The 19714-nt window shown below is 41.3% G+C and overlaps 1 protein-coding gene across 1 annotated transcript in view; it reads right to left on the reverse strand.

Annotated features, from left to right (window-relative positions):
* Positions 1-18045, reverse strand: part of STK31 (serine/threonine kinase 31) — a 42636-nt gene extending 24591 nt beyond the window's left edge. The window contains 11 exon segments of the mRNA XM_075746013.1: positions 462-584; positions 7081-7240; positions 8108-8223; positions 10219-10387; positions 11889-12238; positions 13949-14107; positions 14850-14924; positions 15919-16017; positions 17432-17484; positions 17570-17608; positions 17986-18045. Of these exon segments, the coding sequence (XP_075602128.1) occupies positions 462-584; positions 7081-7240; positions 8108-8223; positions 10219-10387; positions 11889-12238; positions 13949-14107; positions 14850-14924; positions 15919-16017; positions 17432-17484; positions 17570-17597 (1332 nt within the window). The 5' untranslated portion in view covers positions 17598-17608; positions 17986-18045.
* Between the last annotated feature and the right edge of the window lie 1669 nt (positions 18046-19714).

The raw sequence follows: 19714 nt of genomic DNA on the forward strand, positions 1-19714 counted from the left end.
GGAAGGTGATCCTGCTGTAGCAGGGAGGTTGGACTAGATGATCTCCAGAGGTCCCTTCCAAGCCCTACCAATCTGTGAACAGCAAAACCCACTGCCACAATTTACAGCATAAATGCACTGACTTTTTAATTGTAGGTTCTCTCATTAACACCCATCATCTACTAAATATTCTCTGCTTTGTGAAGTCTTGCTAGTCACCAAACACGGTACCATAAGAGAAAAGCTGTTGGTCTAATCCAGTATCTAGTTAATAATTTGCCTCTAGAAACAAAACATCTAGGAGACCAGGATCACAATTAACACTGGAGAACTACAGGTGTCAGATGTACAACTTAACTCGGAAGTGTTATCTAAAGCTTCATCTGCTGCTGTTGAGGTCTCCAACTATAAAACATTTAAGAAATATCCTCCACAGGTCCTCAGTGTTTCAGAATCAATACTGATAAAAGCAATCTCCTTACCTGTAATGTTCTTGAGCGCTCAGAGAGGGGCAGTTGATCCACTTCCAAAATTAATTCTTCCGCTGCCAAATACAAGTTCTGCTGCACCTCATTTCTCTTAGTAATCAATTCATCTCTTTCATTCTATGCGAAAGGAAAAGTCAGTCAGCAACTCACACCCCAACACCACACACACAACATGGAAAGTGATACAAAAAAAGCATTAATCCTTGCAAAGTATGAATAGCACAACACATGCCTGATTAGGAATTAATTAAAAAGCAAATTTTGTTTTTAACCTCTACTCCTATGACGTGACCACCTTGCATAAAAACTGCATCCTTCACAGTTTAAAAATATGACTACATTATCAGAAAACTAAAGAAACAGTTTCTGCATGACTGTTGATAACAGTGGGAGTACTAACTGCCACTGTAATCTTAAAATGTCCTAGCTGTCCTGCAGTTTTTATTGTATTACAGAAATTAGAATTTGGATTATCCACACTTCCATACATGCCACATTACATCCACAAAGGCAGATTGCAAAAGATTTCTTGCTGGAAAAGAATAATCTAGAATAAAAATAATCCTTTTAACAATTTTTTTTCCTTGCCTTCTAGCAGGAGAGACAGGTGACCTGTAAACTCCCTCCTGATTATCCGCAGTAAGATCATTAAACCAAAGATAATTTTCTAGAAACAAAGTTTCTCTTCAATGACTGGCAGGATTAGTTCTGCTAATGGGAAAGGAACCCCACATTCATATCAGCCAAGGTATCTAATAGCCTCACAAAAAACAAACCTTTCAAAATGGATGAAGGAAGCTAGAAATCTCTACTCGGAAGATGTTTGCACTGTTATTTTCAGTGATTTAACCCAACATGCCCATAGAGATATGAAAATATATATGAACATAGAAGACCAAACTACAGCTTTACAGACCCACTGTAAATATTTGCCATTCCCTTCTACGTTCCTCTCAAAAAATAAAAAAGATGATTGAACTAGCTGTAACACACTGTCCTGACGTGTTCTTCACCCCAAGGAAAAAAAAAAAATCTGGAAAAGTCTGGTGTGGAATGCAATTAGTAAAGAAACAGAAAACTAATACCAGTTTCACATGGAGCCAAAGAACAGTCAAATGAACACTTCCTACTATCAAGCAATATATATCTGTAATATACATATGTATACACAAACACAGGTTCAGGAGTGGTTTTGAATTCAGTTTATCCAGTGAAATCTTTGAAGTTTGTAAATGTCCACAGAAGACAGACTAGAAACCTTTTGCCTGTAACAAACAAGGGCAGAATGAGATCCAATGGTTGGAAACTGAAAGATGGACAAACTCCAACTAAAAATAAAACCCCAAGTTACAGCATACACTGCTTTAAAACTTAGATTAACAATTGAACAGGTGTTGTAATTCAGCTAGACATTAGTGGGCTGGATAATAAAAATTAGTGGATTAAGTTGTCCTATAGAAGGTGAACACAACATATTGCTTCAGCACTTAAAAACATGAAACAACAACAAAATATTTAATAGGCGCTTCTGCACTTTTGGGGCATCTCTGGTGACCCAAAGCACAAACTATTTTTACAGACTTCCTGCTGTTTTTCCTGTATAAGACAGGAGCCAGTACATAAAAGACTACTATAATGCACTGCAAAAAAGGAATAAGGACCTCTTGTCATAAAGAACACTTTCCAAAACAAGATTTCTACAGAATATTACTTCAAAAACTAGAGCAAAAGTGACTTAACATAGTAGAAGATTCAACCAGACAACCAAACTCCAGTTAATACCAGTTCAAGCACTAGAGTAAATTTAAGAGTCTATACATGACTAAATGACGATCCAGGAACTCAAGAGACAGCTCAGGAGCCCCACAGGCCAAGTCTCCTTCCAATGTCTGCCATTTGAGTACATGCAACAGTTCAGGGGTCTGATACAGCCTGTTAGATAACTTCACAGAGGATTAAGTACACAGAATTTTAATAGTCTGCTTTTGTATTGAGTTTGCATGGCAAGGTTTTGGTAGTGGGGAGGCTACAGGGGGGATTTCTGTGAAAAGCTACTAGAAGCTTCCCCTGTGTCTGACAGAGCCAATGCCAGCCAGCTCCACGACAGACCCGCCACCGGCCAAGGCCAAGCCCATCAGCGATGGTGGTAGCGTCTCTGGGATAACTTATTTAAGAAGGGGAAAAACTGCTGCAGAAACAGCAGTTTAACAGTTCCCTTTAATGCAAGTTACTGCTTTGCGATATATGGAATGGCTAAAGCTAGCTCTGGCACCAGCATCCTCATTAAATGGCTCTGCTCTTTTTATCCCACCCTCCTCCTTTTTTTTTTTTTTTTTTAAATGAGCAACTGAGTTCCCCTTTTTTAAACACTGGCATGATTATTTTTGCATCTTTCCCACAAAAAAATACCAAATATGTACACTACAGTCTCCAATAAGTTTCTAAATCAAAATCATAAATTAAGCAACACATCCATAAAACACTATGTACAGTGTCTGAAAGTCAGTATTTGTATTACACCCTATTGCTATGATTATCTGCCTACACTGCAATCAGAGGAACTTCTAATTCTCCCTGGTTTTTCATCTGTAAAGCTGCCATCCTCTCAGTAACATTCCATAGGAAAGCTAGTTAAGTGATCAGCACCACTACCTTCCTATTTGGACACAAAATTTACATCAAATTCTATGATTAGTTTTGAATATATTTTTAAGCATTTCCACTCCAGAAGAACCATCTTTGTTATTTTCATATACACCATGACCCAGTACTACCTCAGGTCACTGATTATCATCTTATGTTTCCAAGATATACATTACATAAATACCTTATTAAGAACAAATGCTCCAGTTGCCCATCTTCATTTTTGTGACAGTATCCAGGAGAGACCCAGTTAAACCAGCATAAACCAACTAAGAAAGCATAGACAATGAAAACTGAAGTAATGCCTTTTACACTACACTCAAACTTTACTGCGTTTACTCGTGCCTGTGATATTTCATAGAATCATAAAATGGTTAGGGTTGGAAGGGACCTCAAAGATCATCTAGTTCCAACCCTCCTGCTGTGGGCAGGGACACCCTCCACTAGACCACATTGCCCAAAGCCCCATCCAACCTGGCCTTGAACACTTCCAGGGAGGGGGCATCCACAACCTCTCTGGGCAACCTGTTCCAGTACCTCACCACCGTAACAATAAAGAATTTATTTATAACATCTCATCTAAATCGACCCTCCTTCAGCTTAAACCCATTACCCCTTGTCCTGTCACTACACTCCCTCATAAACAGTCCCCTCACCAGCTTTCCTCTGTAGGCCCCCTTCAGAAACCGGTAAGCCGCCCCCTTCAGAAACTGATCTCCCTGGAGCTGCCTTTTCTCCAGGCTGAACAACCCCAACTCTCGCAGCCTGTCTTCATAGGAGAGGTGCTCCATCCCTCCCATCAGCTTCGTGGCCCTCCTCTGGACTTGCTCCAACAGCTCCATGTCTCTCCTGTACTGGGGCCCCCAGAGCTGGACGCAGTACTCCAGGTGGGGTCTCACAAGAGCAGAGTAGAGGGGCAGGATCACCTCCCTTGACCTGCTGGTCACACCTCTTTTGATGCAGCCCAGAAAGCCAACCGTGTCCTGGGCTGCAAGCGCACGCTGCTGGCTCATGTTGAGCTTCTCATCAATCAATACCCCCAAGTCTTTCTCCTCGGGGCTGCTTTCAATCCATTCCTCACCCAGCCTATAGTCGTGCTTGGGATTGCACCGACCCACATGCAGGACCTTGCACTTGGCCTTGTTGAACTTCATGCAGTTCGCAGGGGCCCACCTCTCCAGCCTGTCAAGGTCCCTCTGGATGGCATCCCTTCCCTCCAGCGTGTTGACCACACCACACAGCTCGGTGTCGTCAGCAAACTTGCTGAGGGTGCACTTGATCCACTGTCCACGTCGCCGACAAAGATGTTGAACAGCGCCAGTCCCAGTACTGACCCTGAGGGACACTACTCGTCACCATTCTCCACTTGGACATTGAGCCATTGACCACAACTCTGAGTGTGATCATCCAGCCAATTCCTTATCCCCATGTGGTCCATTCATCGAATCCACGTCTCTTCAATTTAGAGACAAGGATGTCATGCGGGACAGTGTCAAATGCCTTGCACAAGTCCAGGTAGATGACGTCAGTTGCCCTTCCCTTATCCATGGACGCTGTAACCCCATCATAGAAGGCCACCAAGTTTTCAGGCATGATTTGCCCTTAGTGAAGCTGTGTTGGCTGTCACCAGTCACCTCCTTATCTTCCATGTGCCTGAGCATAGTCTCCAGGAGGGTCTGCTCCATAATCTTGCCAGGCACGGAGGTGAGACTGACCAGCCTGTAGTTCCCTGGGTCTTCCTTTTTACCCCTCTTAAAAATGGGGGTTATGTTCCCCTTCTTCCAGTCAGCGGGAACTTCGCCAGACTGCCAGGACTTCTCAAATATGATGGAGAGTGGCCTGGCCACTTCATCTGCCAGCTCCCTCAAGACCTGCGGATGCACCTCATCAGGTCCCATGGACTTGTGCACCTTCAGGTTCCTTAGATATTCTCAAACCTGATCTTCTCCACCAGTGGGTGGTTCTGCATTCTCCCAGTCCCTGCCTTCTGCGACCTGGGGAGTGTGGCTCAAGGATTTGCCAGTGAAGACTGAGGCAAAGAAGTCATTGAGTACCTCAGCCTTCTCCATATCCTGGGTAACCAGGTCACCCATTTCATTCCAGAGGGGACCCACATTTTCCCTCATCCTCCTCTTATCACTGACATACTGCATTTAAGATGCATTAGGTTTCCCCCAAAGCAAGACAAGATGTTCACCCCCAGGAGCTTACAAACAAATGAGGCTTGTGACAGTGAGAGAGGGCATCAGCACTCCAGGGCGGTTAAAGAAAGAGCACATTGTTTAGGCAACTGAACAGAAAAAAATAACTTAGTAAAACCATTTTTGACAGCTAAGTTGACAGATTAAGCAGAGTTAAACAGTCTGCTATAGAGCAGTACTTCAAATATTTTGGCAGGGTAACACACTACAACACATCATGCAGATGTTACTTCATTGTTAGCCGTTCATGACTGAAACGGATGACAACGTTCAGATTGTCTAACATATTCCAAATTAGTCCATCAGAAAAACCTCAAGCACTCTTCAAGAATGAAATTTCTTTTCATGATGTTTCTCATGGAAGAATGCTGCTTGCTGGGGTTGGCAACTCAAAAAAAAAACAAACCCACAAAAAACCTCATACACACTGCCCCCTGAATGACACCAAAGCAATCATCTCTACTGAATAAACACTGAGACTCCACAGTCACACCACTGTGTCTGCACCTGTCCTAACACTTGTCCACGTTAAGAGATTTCTTTCCCTCTGAGTCAAAGCACAACTGGATGATGGGGTGAAAACAAGTTCTAAGATGGTTTTGCTTTACTTGCTGAACTACAGCAGACACGGCTTGTGGACGCACTTGAGCTCAATCATCCCATGCAATCTCCAGAAAACTGCAACTGCTGCTATTTTACGTGGGATCAGGAATTCACCCAAGGAAAGTTTGTACAAGTGAATCCCTAAGCAGCGCTGCCTCCTGGGTACCTCACAACCTAGCTATTCTTCTACACGTTACTGTCTTATACAAGATGCAACACTAAAGTATCATCTGCTTATTAACACTTAACTTACTGTTGTCAAGTTTAAACATTTGACTTAGTTTTTGTAAACAAAATAATTTCTTTTCACCTATGGCAAACATATGCCATGCTATAGATGTTTTAATACTTTTCCCTGCACAAGCAACGAAAACAGAACTTGCCTTCTCCTCATGGCTCATTAACTTCTAGTCCATTTCATGAGCTGTTAAATTCAGCGTAACACAGTGATACTTCTTATGCAAAGGTGTTTGAAATGTTTTAGGTCATACTTGAAAATAGTCACAACATATTTGCTGTCATTCTCCCAGACACACAACTGCCACCCCTTCCCTGCCTTACCACATGCCCACCACACACTGGGGAACCCTCCCGTTCCCAAAAGCATCGCCACACATGAGGGACACAGTACATCACCAGCCTCATCAACACAGCCATGTCTGCACACTGAGGCAGGCTTTTTCAGATCTGTGGTTGCACAGAAGTTGCACTAGATGGCAGCTTTCCCCTATACAAGTCCATCTTCCTATACCACTGCATTTGCACACGGCTCTCCCTACACCTCCCCATATGAGGGAAGCATGTACTAAGTAGTGACATGCTGCTTTAGTAAAAGGTTTTAGAGACAGACATTGCAGCTGCACAGCTGAAGCCATTTCTAACTATTACAAAACAGAAATCTTTTAGCTACCATGTTCTTATTTCCTCATACTTCTTTACAAAAAATCAAGGGCATCAAAAAGTCTAGGTTTAACACAAAAAAAAAAATAACACTCCACAAATACATCAGTTGTGGCAAAGGCAGCAAAGCCTCTGACATTATCTAGCAAAGGATAGATGTTTCCATGCTGTATTCATGCTATCCAGCTACACTTGTAAGACTAAAACACTCTGTCAATAGCTGTTAAGTTATAGCTCTTGAGAAAAAAAGAATCATTCTAACCTACCACATTTCTGCACAACTGAATCCTCTCTTGAGCCAAGTCATACTCTGTCCAAATCTTCTGCAATTTGCCCAAGGAACACGGAACAGCGAGACATCCTTCTGTAACCACATTTATGGCTTGTGAGAGCTGCTCCCCAAAACAACTGTTCTTATTTGTGTGCCTAAGTTGTAAGGCGGAAACAACACTTTATCAGGACTTTTTTCCAGAACTCAAGCAGTCTAAAAATCAATGCTATTCAGACCCCCTGAACATAAGAATTTTGGGATAGCACCTGCCAGGTTAATAATTTAGTTTCTTTCAAAAGGTAGCAGAAGCAGTTTGTCTCATTCAGCTGTTATTTTGGGGGTTTTTTTTTTGGGGGGGGGGGGTGTTTTGTTTTTTTGAGAAAGGAGGAAGGACCAAGAATACATTTATTATACCTCAGTATTGATGAGGCTGTACATGGAAATTCCCTCCTGCTCTTTATTTCCCTTTTGTCCTATTTCCTTCCTTGCTTGTGTTTGTTTTTTTTTTTTACTCATCTTCCACAAACACATATACCAATATATACATTCCTTCTTAAAGGAGCTGATGGTCATTTCTATTTCAAGTCTTCTTCCCACTACAGCTTTATCTCTTCTTTTAAAATTAGAAGGGTAATTTGGACTACCCAAAGAGATATACACCTCTCACAGCAAGACAGATATCCAAGGAACTCTGACTACCCAGTTACTTTGAACAACCACCTCCATTTACTAATTAGCATCTTCTTGAAGATGGCATTGAAAGCTCTTTTTCCAACAGCTATGGTAAAGGAGCAGAAGTGAATAAACACTGAGAAGCAGGGAACACAAACTGCAATGTGAGCTTCCAAAAAGCTCAGGTTTCAGCCCTGCTTTTGGGAAGTGCTCTCCCCTCTGTATACAAAACTGTTTTTCTTAGAAAATTAACAAAACAAAACTTTTGGGAAACAAAAAAGTATGCAAGACTTCAAAAGATAAACAGAGCAATGATAAATAGTACTATTTTAGAAAAAAAAAATACATACCTAACTTCTTTCAATGCCTTCACCTTAGCAGCCAAACTTCTCATTTTCGTTCCAATGCAAGTACGTAGGGTTTCCTCAAAACTTTCGGCAGTTTTCCTAGATGCTTCCTTCTGTCTCTGAATTATTTACCATTTTTGGAGCAGTGTTTCAGCAAAGAGAAGTAAAGATAGATCACCAGTCACAACAGACAGCCAGGGTTACTAACATGCAGTGTAATTTAGACTTCTGAAAACTAGAGGTGAAAACACACACACAGAGCTGGCCCTCTTCAAAACACTAACAAAATGCCTAGAAAAACATACAAACCAAAGAGAATAATTTTATTTAATAGCTTCTTAGAGGTTAATGGTTCATTTCCTTCCTCTCATTTCAGTAGTGATGTGTTGAAGTGTATTTCTTCGATTACTCCCCATTTGCTAGCAAGTCTTTAGACAACGTGGAATTTTTTCTTTCCTTGCTGAAAAATTTCTACCCATTAGTTCAGAGAAATGAAGTCCAGGACCTCATAAAACTCCTTACTCTCATAACTACCACACCTCAAAATGGTACAGCAAAACAAGAACTGTATGTACAATCATCCTGACCTTCCTACAAGGAATGTTCTTAAGACAAAATAAGGAATATTCTTGACCCAAAAAAAAGCCCACACATCACATCAGGCTATATTCCCTGAGGGGCAACCTAAATTTAAAAGCTCTTGCTCTCATACCACAAAGATGCTTTTATAAACACCACTTTAGGTAATGAAACACAGTCTTGCCTTTCAGACTTGCTACGTATTATATTAAAAAAACCCAAAACACTAACAAACAAAAAACAAACACAGAAGGATTTACATAGTTTCGTATTTGCAGATAAGCATCCAAAGTCTCATGACTGCAGGGTGTTTAAGTACCCCTCAAAGCCACCACCACACATCACCCTTCTAGAACAAATCATTGCCTACCATATTGTTTTTAGCACGGAGCAATTATTTTCTTACTTAAAAGAATATCCACCACTTTTTCTTTTAAAGCAATTTACTTGCATTCAACACAAAAAAGTAATTAAAATTTGTAGAAAACAGGTTTTTAAAAAAATCTTCAGACTATAGACAAGAAATGCTTCTAAAAATTCCTTGCATTCAAGTATTTTTTCTTCGCTGCAGATGTGTATTCTGTTGCTTGTTAATTTATTTTGCATAGAAGTGCACAAATATCCTATCTTCAGTTAATTGAGAATCTGTGCCATGACAGGTTAGTCCATGTAGAAACACGAGTGTTCTAGATAGGGGTAACTGAGTAGCGAAGTATGAGTAGTTGATGAGCAGTTTTATTCCACAAAAAAAGAAAAAGGAAACAGCTGTGTGCAAGTTCAGGTTTGGGGGGTGTGGGGTGTGGTGTGGTGTGTGTGTGTCAAAGGTATTTACACAATGGGAGATTTTCCTTTCATATCTGTAGATAAGAGTTTGCACAACATTTTTCTGAATTCATGCAAACATAACATCCTTCCTCACAATCTCTTCTTACTACTGCTGTTTACCACCCTTAAAAACTGTTCACAGCATTTTTAAGCCTATCAGTAACTTCTCAGATAGTGCTAGAAACTTCCCCTGGAAATAACAACAAGTATCTTTTCTATTAAGCAGCAATTAAGGAAACAATCATTTTTACCCAGTTTAAAAATTCCACAGCCGCTATGATTCTGCAATGCTTAGGAGTTTTCAGCCCAACGCACAGAAAGCTGGCTTTCCCTTACTAAGTTAGTGTGGGAAAAGAGGCAAGGATTACATCCTTATACACAAAGCATGTTTTTAATCACAAAGTGCAAAATTCCGCATCCAAATTGAACACCTAGATCCAAACCAGCAGATGCACCAAGCACGGTGGCAAGCCAGTACGTACACCAAGGGGAGCGAGAGTCCAACCTGGGCTGCAAAACACATGCTGACACACACTGACAGCATCTCCCTGCACCAGGGCAAGACAAGTCCCCACTCAACCAGTTTAATCCTTCTGTATTCCAAACAACAGTGCACAGTTGAACTGCAGTATGATGAAACCCTAAGACAGAAGCACTGTCAGAAACACTTGCAATGAGGAGAGAAGCATCCTCTTCGCATTGCCACATACCTGAAGTTCACGTTTCAGCTGTTGAACCTTCAGTTCTAGTTCCTTTTGCCTCTGCAAGAGATTTATATTCTCCCTTCTGAGAACTTCTTTCTGTTCAGACAGCTTCTGATCTGGTCTTATTTGTGCCAAGCTGGTGTCCGGCACTGAGGTAGAAGCTAGCATCTTTTCCCTTTTAAAAATGAATTAAGAGGAAGTAATTTAAAAAAACAAACCTCAGCAAACAAAACACACCACCAAAAACCACAACGTGCATTCTTTCCTGCTATTGTAATTTCCATAATAACTACAGAATGCCACATCTAAAAGACTGCGGAAGCACCTACACGATCATGCTTTACTTCTTCAGAATTTGTATTCCTCTCCATGCCAGTCTTTACAAAGACTGTTAGACAACACCAAGGAAAAAAATACATCATTTGAAGACAACACTTTATGTTTTCACAGTCTTTCAAGTCTTTCCCATCCAAAACCATCTTACAATACCACACTGCAGACCCAGAAAAGTCAAGGTGTAATTCAAATCTTCTATCTACTAAATAAGCCAAAACACTTTAAGGTTAGTGTTTTGGATCAATACCCTAAAAGTTATTTTTCTAAAGACAAGGAGTGATGTGAAGCCATCTGTCTCAGAGTACTGTGACAGCACTGTACAGTAACAAAGCTCCACTACACCCCACATCAACTTCATTCTCACCTGCATGGCTTTGGTTACATACTAGCTTCTTTCTTTCTCAATTTTGTTCCCGGGCATACCACCCTAAAAATACCTGTGATGTGCAAAAAAAGGCTATTTCTTTTTTAAAATCAAATTCAGAGCATATCTGTAACTCAGAAAACAGGGCAGATCAGAGTATCTAAATGATTCAGGATGAGGCATTTTATAATAAATCTAGACTTTTTTGAAAAGCACCTCATTTCATATTAGTATTTGTTAACAGAATAGACTTGCCTAAATGATCTAATTGTAAAACAGATTTAGATACCATGCTGATATGCGGAAAGGCGTACCCTCAGGTGATTCATTAAAATGTTTGAGAAGCTCAAATTATGGAACATTAGCAAATTCTGAACAAGTTTTTTTGGAGAACATTACTTCTTACACCATCTCAACTTTCTGAATGCCAAGTACCATCTTTCCCACCCACAAACATTTTTCTCAGCAGCCTGTTGTCATGGCAATCCTAGCAACTGTAGGACAAGCCTCTTTAAAAAGATTTCTGACAACAACTGTAACTGCCAACTTACCACCACCTCTTGTCAATGTAATTATGAGTTGCAGAGACACCATTATCCCTAAAGCTTACTTGAAACTGATTACTGGCTTTATTTCTTATATGCACACATTGTTACATTCATACAGAAATAAACCACCAAAATATGTTTGTCCTGCTAGGTAAGTGTACTTTCACATTCCATGTTTGTGCCCAGTGAGTTTTTAGTAGAGGTAAATAATGAACAGTTTTCTACAGATAAACATCTTAATTCCCACCACCACAGCATGCACACACAGACTTCCCTTCCATTCAGCACCAGTATTATTTGATGCTGGAGACAGAAACTGAACTTTTTATTTTAGATACTCAATTCCATCTTCTCATACACCCACATCCCAGCAACTAAGCTAACCAGATCACTCATACAAAGTTTCCTATGACATCCCACTGCCTTACTTTGGGGCAAACATAGGGTTTCCAGTAAAATTCTGATTCCTTGAGCTGGCAGCTATTTGGTCAAAGCGCCCTCTTGGGATGCTATACAGCACGTGATCAGACCTGTTCACCCACAGTGGAACTTTTATCTTCTGATTTTGGTTTTGCATGACATCTACTTTTCTCTCTTCCGCATCTTTACTGCTTCCTGAAGACATGCATTTTTCAGCGAACCCTGCCTTGGTCACCTCTTCTCCAATATCTATTTTTTCATATTCTGCCTGGACAATAACAGTACCATCTTTGTGCCTGGCTTTGTGACGTATTTTTATTTCTTTTTCAAAAACTAGGCTGCTCAAGAACTTCTTCCCCTGTAAAATAAAAATACAATTAAATTGTGTTCTGTACCCTCTGAATAATTTTAGCTGAAATCAGCCATCTTTCTTCTAAGAAAAAGAGGGCATGTTTAAGACCAAAACCCAAAGAGTTGTACAGGTAAAGCTTATGTTTAACACATTTATTCTGAAACAATGCTGTATCTGTACAACTACAGCTGTACCTGATCTAATCAGTGTCAATGCCAGATTGGACTTCAACACCAGTAGTTCTCCCTCAATGTTCAGCTTTGAAGAATTCAGTATCATTTATGCAACACAAGTCCAAAGTCCCATCAACTCTCAATAGTAGGCAATCAGGTTATCCAAGTCTTTTAGAGGATACTAGATCAACTATTTAACAGTATTATACAAAATAAAGTGAAAAAATATTTTAATTATTACATTAACAGCCTTTCAATAAGTGGTCCAGAAGTTGAAATAGAACATAGCAACAAATGAATTACATGTATCTACCTAGTGGAACTCTACCTTACTGAAAGTACTCGTTTAGAAATCAGGAAATGCCAGAATTGGCAGTTATCAATTTCCTTAGTAATATCAAAGAAAAACAGCTTTGAAAGACTCGGGAATGCACTCAAGACCTTCACAAGACACCTGGGAGAAAATTATCTTTTATTAACAGGTTGGTTTTTTTCCTTTTTGCCCCACCACTTCTGAAAACAAACTGGTTTTGCTGAAAATTAAGAGCCAAAGGGGTGAGGCAGAAAAGCTACACAGAGTAAGCAAATAAAGCTTTACCTCAAGCAACAAGAACTGTTTAAAAAAAAAAAAAAAGGAACACACACACCAACACACACACAAAAAAAAAACCCCACCAAAAAAATCAGACACCAAACCCCAAGGGAACAGAGATTTTCGCCTGTCTTAAGCAGTCACATTAAGCAACGTCAGTAAGATGACAGGGATAAGACCATACACAAGGGGTCTCAGGATCTCCGCTAAATGATGGAGGGACGTGGACAAGGCAGCCGCTTCCTGCCTCCTCTGGCAACTGCTGCTCCCAAGCCACAGGCTGGTTTATCACGGGCAGTGCCAGTGACAGCCTTGAAGCAGCATGGTATTAAGACTGTAAGTGAAGTCCTGGAAAGGGAGACCACCACCAGTAAAACTCAACTGATGGTCACCAGTGCCACTTAAGCAGGACTCAAAGCTTTTACCAGTCCTGTTGGCATCAGCTCCTGAGTCTTTCACATTCATTGCTGGCCAGGGACAACAGGGTTCCTACTACCACTCACATTCACCTGCTATTCTCCCTCCTGATCAAGTCTGTACAGTACCCAGGCACACAGTATTCAAGCAGCTCACTGACATAACTGAATTTATTGCAGGTTCTGTGACCAAGGGATGTATTTCTCCCTCTGAAGGGTGAGAAGCAGAAGTACTTTGTTTCCTCAGTGCCAGGAAGAACTCTGGTCAGTCAGAAATAGACCTAAGGCTCTGAAGATGGCAAAAGTGTACTCTAAAAAGCAGCCCCGGCACAATCTGAACTGTTTTTTTAGACAAAATCATTTTAGTTTCTGGAGTATATTCAAGGTAACAGATCAGACAGTCCTTCCCAGTGTGCCCTGGCTCCACAGTTAAACATCCAGCTCTTAGAAGACTCCTCCTGGTGACACTGTGCTGATATTGGGCAGCATCTCTTAGAGATCCCAGCACCTGAATGCTTCAAAATCTGTTGCTCACCTGGTCAAACATGTTTAAATTCTGATCAGTTGGTATCTGCAGTCCCCAGAGGCTGTACTTCTTGGCAACATTTGGACATTGCAAGTTTGGTGGAATTTCAACTATGTCCGATCTATTTAAAACCTCAGAATTTCCATAGTCAATGTACAATACCTGACACTGCAACAATAATATTAAATATATATCAGCAGAGGTTACACAAACCTCCCACAGAAACGTGCAGACAACTACTAGAATACAAGCATTTTAACACACATGCATGTGGCAGAGATCAGAATCTTCCCTATTAAGCCTAGACATCCTTGAAAGGAAGAAACTGAGTTAGAGAAATCTCTTATGTTGGCATCTGTCTAAAAGCTTAGCAACAAAACTTGAAGTAACAAAACAGATCTTTGCTGGCTTTTTTTTCCCTCCAAGGGCTACAATTAAGAAGCAATATAAAAGACTTTCTTCAATGGACAGACATGCAATCTAATGTTTCCATGCCAACCAACCTGTCCAGAAATTATCATTTTAAATAGGAACTACTAGCCTTCTGTATCAGTCATCTAATGCTGATTAGCTCCTCTAGGTGATTTGCATCAGTGCTAACATGTCACACAAAGGTTGCCATTTTCACCAGTCAGAAGTTTTGAAATTAAATTACATTGCTTAATAACGTTAACTACCACTCTTGAATCTCTTTATCAAGATACAAACAGCACTTTGCAAGTACATCATGTTTTGCCAGTCTTCTCATCAAAGATCTTTTCAACATTACTTGAATTTGTGTCCCACATGTACATTCACTGTTTTTAAATGCATTCACACAGCAAGTTTCAAAAAGAGGAGTTGCATTTATTGTTTCATCCTGCATGTAGAACTGATATATGATTCAAGACTTAAAAAAAAAGGTTCCTGCCTTTTCATTGTTGATCACTTGCTGTACCATACATCTGTACCAACATCTATCTTCAGAAAAACAGCCACCATAAATCTGAAATTAGGAAAAAAATATCAAGAATAGCATTCTGAAAATATAAGCATACCTCAAAATGGTATTTGTAATATATTACAAATCTTAATTTCACTCTCCTACAGATATTCCAACAGCAGTATGAAAACAAAGTAATACATTTGATATCCTATCTCTCATAACAATATATCCTAATGCTTCAAAAACATAATGCTCTACTCCAAAAACAGTAGCACAAAGAAAATTTTGCTACTAGAAAAACACCAACATTTTACACATTTTAAACATGGCTTTTCTGTTAATGTGTTGCTATGACATTTTATTGACACTGATAGCTTAGTATGCCTGATAAAGGAACTGGCCAATCACACCACAAACATGCTGGGTTTGCTGTTGGTGCGTTTTCTTCCTTTTCAAGAGGAATGTTAAAGGTCATTTACCTGCACACACAGTTCAGAAAAATAATTTTATTTAAACTTTACTTTGCAATAAGCCATCAGTAGTTCACACACAAAACCAGAAGTTGCCATCACTCTTCATATGCTTGTCATAGAACTGCTATTAACTATGCCCTTGTTATCTCCTTAAGAGGACTTTGTCCAGCACATTGAACATTACAGGTTTTTATAACATCTTCCACATTTCTTGAAATGGAGCAGAGAATCACTTCTCTGAAAAAGCATTGCTCTCTTGTTGAAGACAACCCATAATGTACACTGGACAACAAAAGAGGATTCAGCGTTCTGTGTATTACCTTCTTGTAGTATTTCCTGAGTGTTATAAAAGCCTATGGTTGCATAATTTAACTGAAGTCTGAAGTGCAGAAAGATTTAAACTTGCTCTCGCAAAACAAGTGTTTTCTTTAAGAAAGCCAGCATTTCTTAAAGAGATCTTAAGAGAATATAACCCACAGCATAATCAAAGATCAAGAAAATACCTAAGAAAATGGTTGCATATAATTAAGGCTTTTACATCCAGGTGAAAAACAAACTCCACATATACACAACCTTCTTACCTTACTAAAATCAGGTTTGCCAAAAACTGCATTAGCTCGAGGACAAGCTTCGGCCAGCGCACAACTTAATTTCAAGAGGTCATTACATCTACTGACATTCTAAGAAATGTGGGGAGAGGGTACAAGTTATTAACTGTCCCTTTTAATAGATGCTTGATGGCTTATAACAGCCAAAAAATAAATCAAAACAGTTGTACTGCTGTTGAGACAAGTAATGCTCACCTTAAGCTTTCAATCTTCATGGTTTTAGTTGCATTTGTATGCCTGCTCTCATTTTCTTCCAAAAATTAACAAAATGGATCAGGGGCAGGTAATGTACCCCAGAGTAAGTTTGCTACGAATGTTTTTAACAGTTTAATTACCAGCTGCTGCAAGCAGTATGCAGATCTTATCAGTCCTTCCTCACATATTTTAGTATTTGGTATTCTTTTTCTTTCTCTCCTTAATACAATGAGACAACAGCTCTGTTCCCTTGTTCCCTTTACATGCAAGACTGGGGATTTGGTTTGGCTGACAGAAGCAGAGTCTTTCCCATTACAACTTGGCATCTGAACCACTGTAAAACTGGGTCAATTCCAGTAATATGGCATTTTTTTAAGACAACATTCTACTCATAATTCCAAGGAAAGGATCCAGAGTTCAGAGCAGCAAGTACTAGTCCAACAAAACATCTTGTTAACCTTAGAAGTACACTCCTAACTTTTGTACCTTACAATATTAAAACCACTGTGTCTGAGTCTCAGAATGCCAGGGTAAGAACGTAAAGGAGAATTACCTATGACTATTATATCTAAAAATCCCTTTATTAGAAGAAGCTATTCCATGAACAGAATGACTAAAGTTTGGTCCCCCTCCTGAAATTCCTATTAGGGACGTGACAAGCAGCATTACCTCCTCCAACTGGCTCAAAGCTACACAGCTGTTGACTAACACACACACACCAATTAGCCAGCAGACCACACAGAAAAGACAAGTTTTGGTACTCCTTCTGGATTTTCCCCTCTCCCTGCTGTACGTTCCAGATTAAGGAAAACTCCTCATTGTTTTGGGGTTTTTACTTTTCCTTACTCCCCCTCCAACACCCTCCTGCCCATCTACACAAAATTCGAAAGGACCAAGCATCTTGGAACCATCTCCATGTCAAGCTTCATTGAAACTGCCCCACACACTCCACTGCTGGGCGGGGGGCAGAAATCCAGCCCCAGCAGGGCTCCAACTGCCTCCTACAGTAGTCTTCAGTCAACAGCAAATATTTTTAACCCCCAATTTATTTACTTTTTGGCATAGGGTCTACCAAATACTGAAGAAAACCCAGCTACAATTCAAATGGATGAATAAACAATTCTTTTTGACATTTCAGAAAAGAATAACTGATTTGAAATCTAAAGTAACTTTTTTTTTCCCCAACATCAAATGCTATAATTTATGCTCACTTCTATAGAAACTTGCTGAGGGTAGGGGGGGGATAAGATTTAAAACCACTGTTAAAAATAAAATAGTTCTCTGAATTCACCTGTGCCCAAAATGTTACAGCATCTTCAACATGGCTGCCCACCACATCTTCAACTTGAAGGAGGGGAAAGAAAAAAAAAAAATTATTCTCAAGTGTAAAATTATGTGTTTTTTTGTTTTAAAAGCCACCTCACATTACCTTTATCATACTCTGTGTCTCCATCCATGACAACAGACTCTGAAACATTACAAGATATCTATAGTTAAAATAGAAATTAAGGTATTCTTCCTCCCCTCCATGAGAAGGTACATGCACCCGCCTCACAGGCCCCCAGGACTTCACGGGTTCACTGCTTAACAGGCTCCTGCTCTCCTACCGCCTCACCCCCTCGTTTCTCCTCAGCCTTTCCCCCCGCCAAGTGAGGGCCACCCAGTTCTTTAGCAAAAAAACCCTTTTTTTTACACGAGGAAGCGCCATAATGCTGGCACGTCTGCGACTTCCCGCCTCCAGAGAAGAGCCCCCTCCTCACCGCGCAAACCCGCGCCCCTGGGAACCTCCGGGAGCGAGGGTCGGGTACCAGCCTTCCCCCCGCCACGGAGCGGCCCCGGCGCTACCTGAGGCGGCCGCACCGGCTCGGGACAACGGGAGGGACCCCGCCGCAGCCACACGTGCTCCCGCTCCCGCCCAACACCCGCCACCGGCCCTGCGCATGCGGCACCGCGCCCGCCTGCCCAGCCCCCGGCGGGGCCTTCAGCCCTGCCCCCGCCGACCCGCACAGCGGCTGCCCGCCCGGGCGGTGCCGTGCCGTGCCGTGGCGTGCCTTCCCCCCTTCCCTCCCTGGGCGACGTGGGAGTGCAGCACTCGTGCGCCCGCCGCTGCGGCCAGCCCCTAACCGCAGCCGGAACAACCCTACGCGGCCCGGGAGCAAGCCATGCCCCAGGCTTTTTCTGCAAATCAGTAACTGTACGCCCAGGTGCGTCCTTCACCACACAAAAGGGTGGCGATCAGTGCATGCTGATCCTGGTTTTGCAACATAAACGAAGTAGCAGCAGGGAGGCTCCTGGGCTGCTGGTATCTATAAAGTAGAATTTTCCACTTTATAGGGGCAGAAATATGTTTGGGTCGGTGCTTAGACACTGTTTAGTTTAAGGCTAAATACGCTGCATTGCTTTGCTAGCAACTATACCCTCGAAGAAGAGGCAAAAGATGGATAAAAGGGAAACACCTGGCCCCAGAACGCACCCAGGGCTGGGTGATGGTGGCCAAAGAGACCTCGAGTCAAAAATCGGCAGTAACCGGGGAAGGTGAAGGCTGCAGGGGGGATCACAACCACCCACCCAATTAAAGGACACTGCAAATTACCCCCACACCCTCCAGGAGGATGCATGCTAATTTAAATATCTTTAACCGATAGCAGATAATGTGGTAATTACTAATTAGTGTCAATTTAGGCAGGTTTTTCTAATCCTGTAACAAGATAAGTATGTTGTAGTTTCTTTGCGTAGCGTGCTGGCTTTGTGGAGTTACCATTGAACATCTCTCTCTGCACGGGTAGGAAATAAATAAATAATATACCTCTGCTCTGTGCGTATATTGGCGTACTGCACACCGGGTGAACAATCCTGCTTTTGGGACAACAGGTTTTTTTGGTGACCTAGGTGGGACTGTGCTGACAGCCTGGCCCAGATCAATGGGGAGAAGCGGGGCTGACCGGGCTCCAGCAGCCCCTCTCCCGCAGCCGGGTGGGAAGCAACACCATGGTGCAAGGCTATTGGAAAAAGAGGTATTTGAGAGGAAAAGGGGGGGAAGCAACACCTCTTAAGGAAACAGTTGGAGTTGTTCTTTGCTTAAGCTCTGCGTAACGCATCAGAAAAGATACGCTGCAGCATGGGTTTGTTTCTATGTGTTGTATTAGTAATGTAGGAAAGAGATTCCCTTGTTTTGTATCTGGAATTTTGGTTTATGAAATGTTGGGTTAAGAAATTCTTTTTTCAGTACTGAAATGGGTTCCACTGCTTCCAAGGAGGTTCCTCTTTGTGCTCTCTTAGGATGCATCCTGAAGAATTGGACTAAATTTGAAAGGCTCCCCATGACTAGGGGACCTTTAATTAAACTGGTATTGTCATCAATGGTGGCCACAATACCAATTGGAGGATGGTGAAAGATGGCCTGAAAACAGGTCTTTGAAATATCATACTATGTTACAATTATGGTCTTTTGTCAAAGAAATGAGAAATGGGATGAGATACCATATGCAGATTTGTCCTTTGCATTAAGAAATGATTGGGACTTTAGAAAGAAATGTGGTTTGATGGATTCAAAATGCCAGAATAGAATATATTC

This window comes from Balearica regulorum, chromosome 2 (genome assembly GCF_011004875.1).
Source record: "Balearica regulorum gibbericeps isolate bBalReg1 chromosome 2, bBalReg1.pri, whole genome shotgun sequence".
Lineage (NCBI taxonomy): Eukaryota > Metazoa > Chordata > Aves > Gruiformes > Gruidae > Balearica > Balearica regulorum.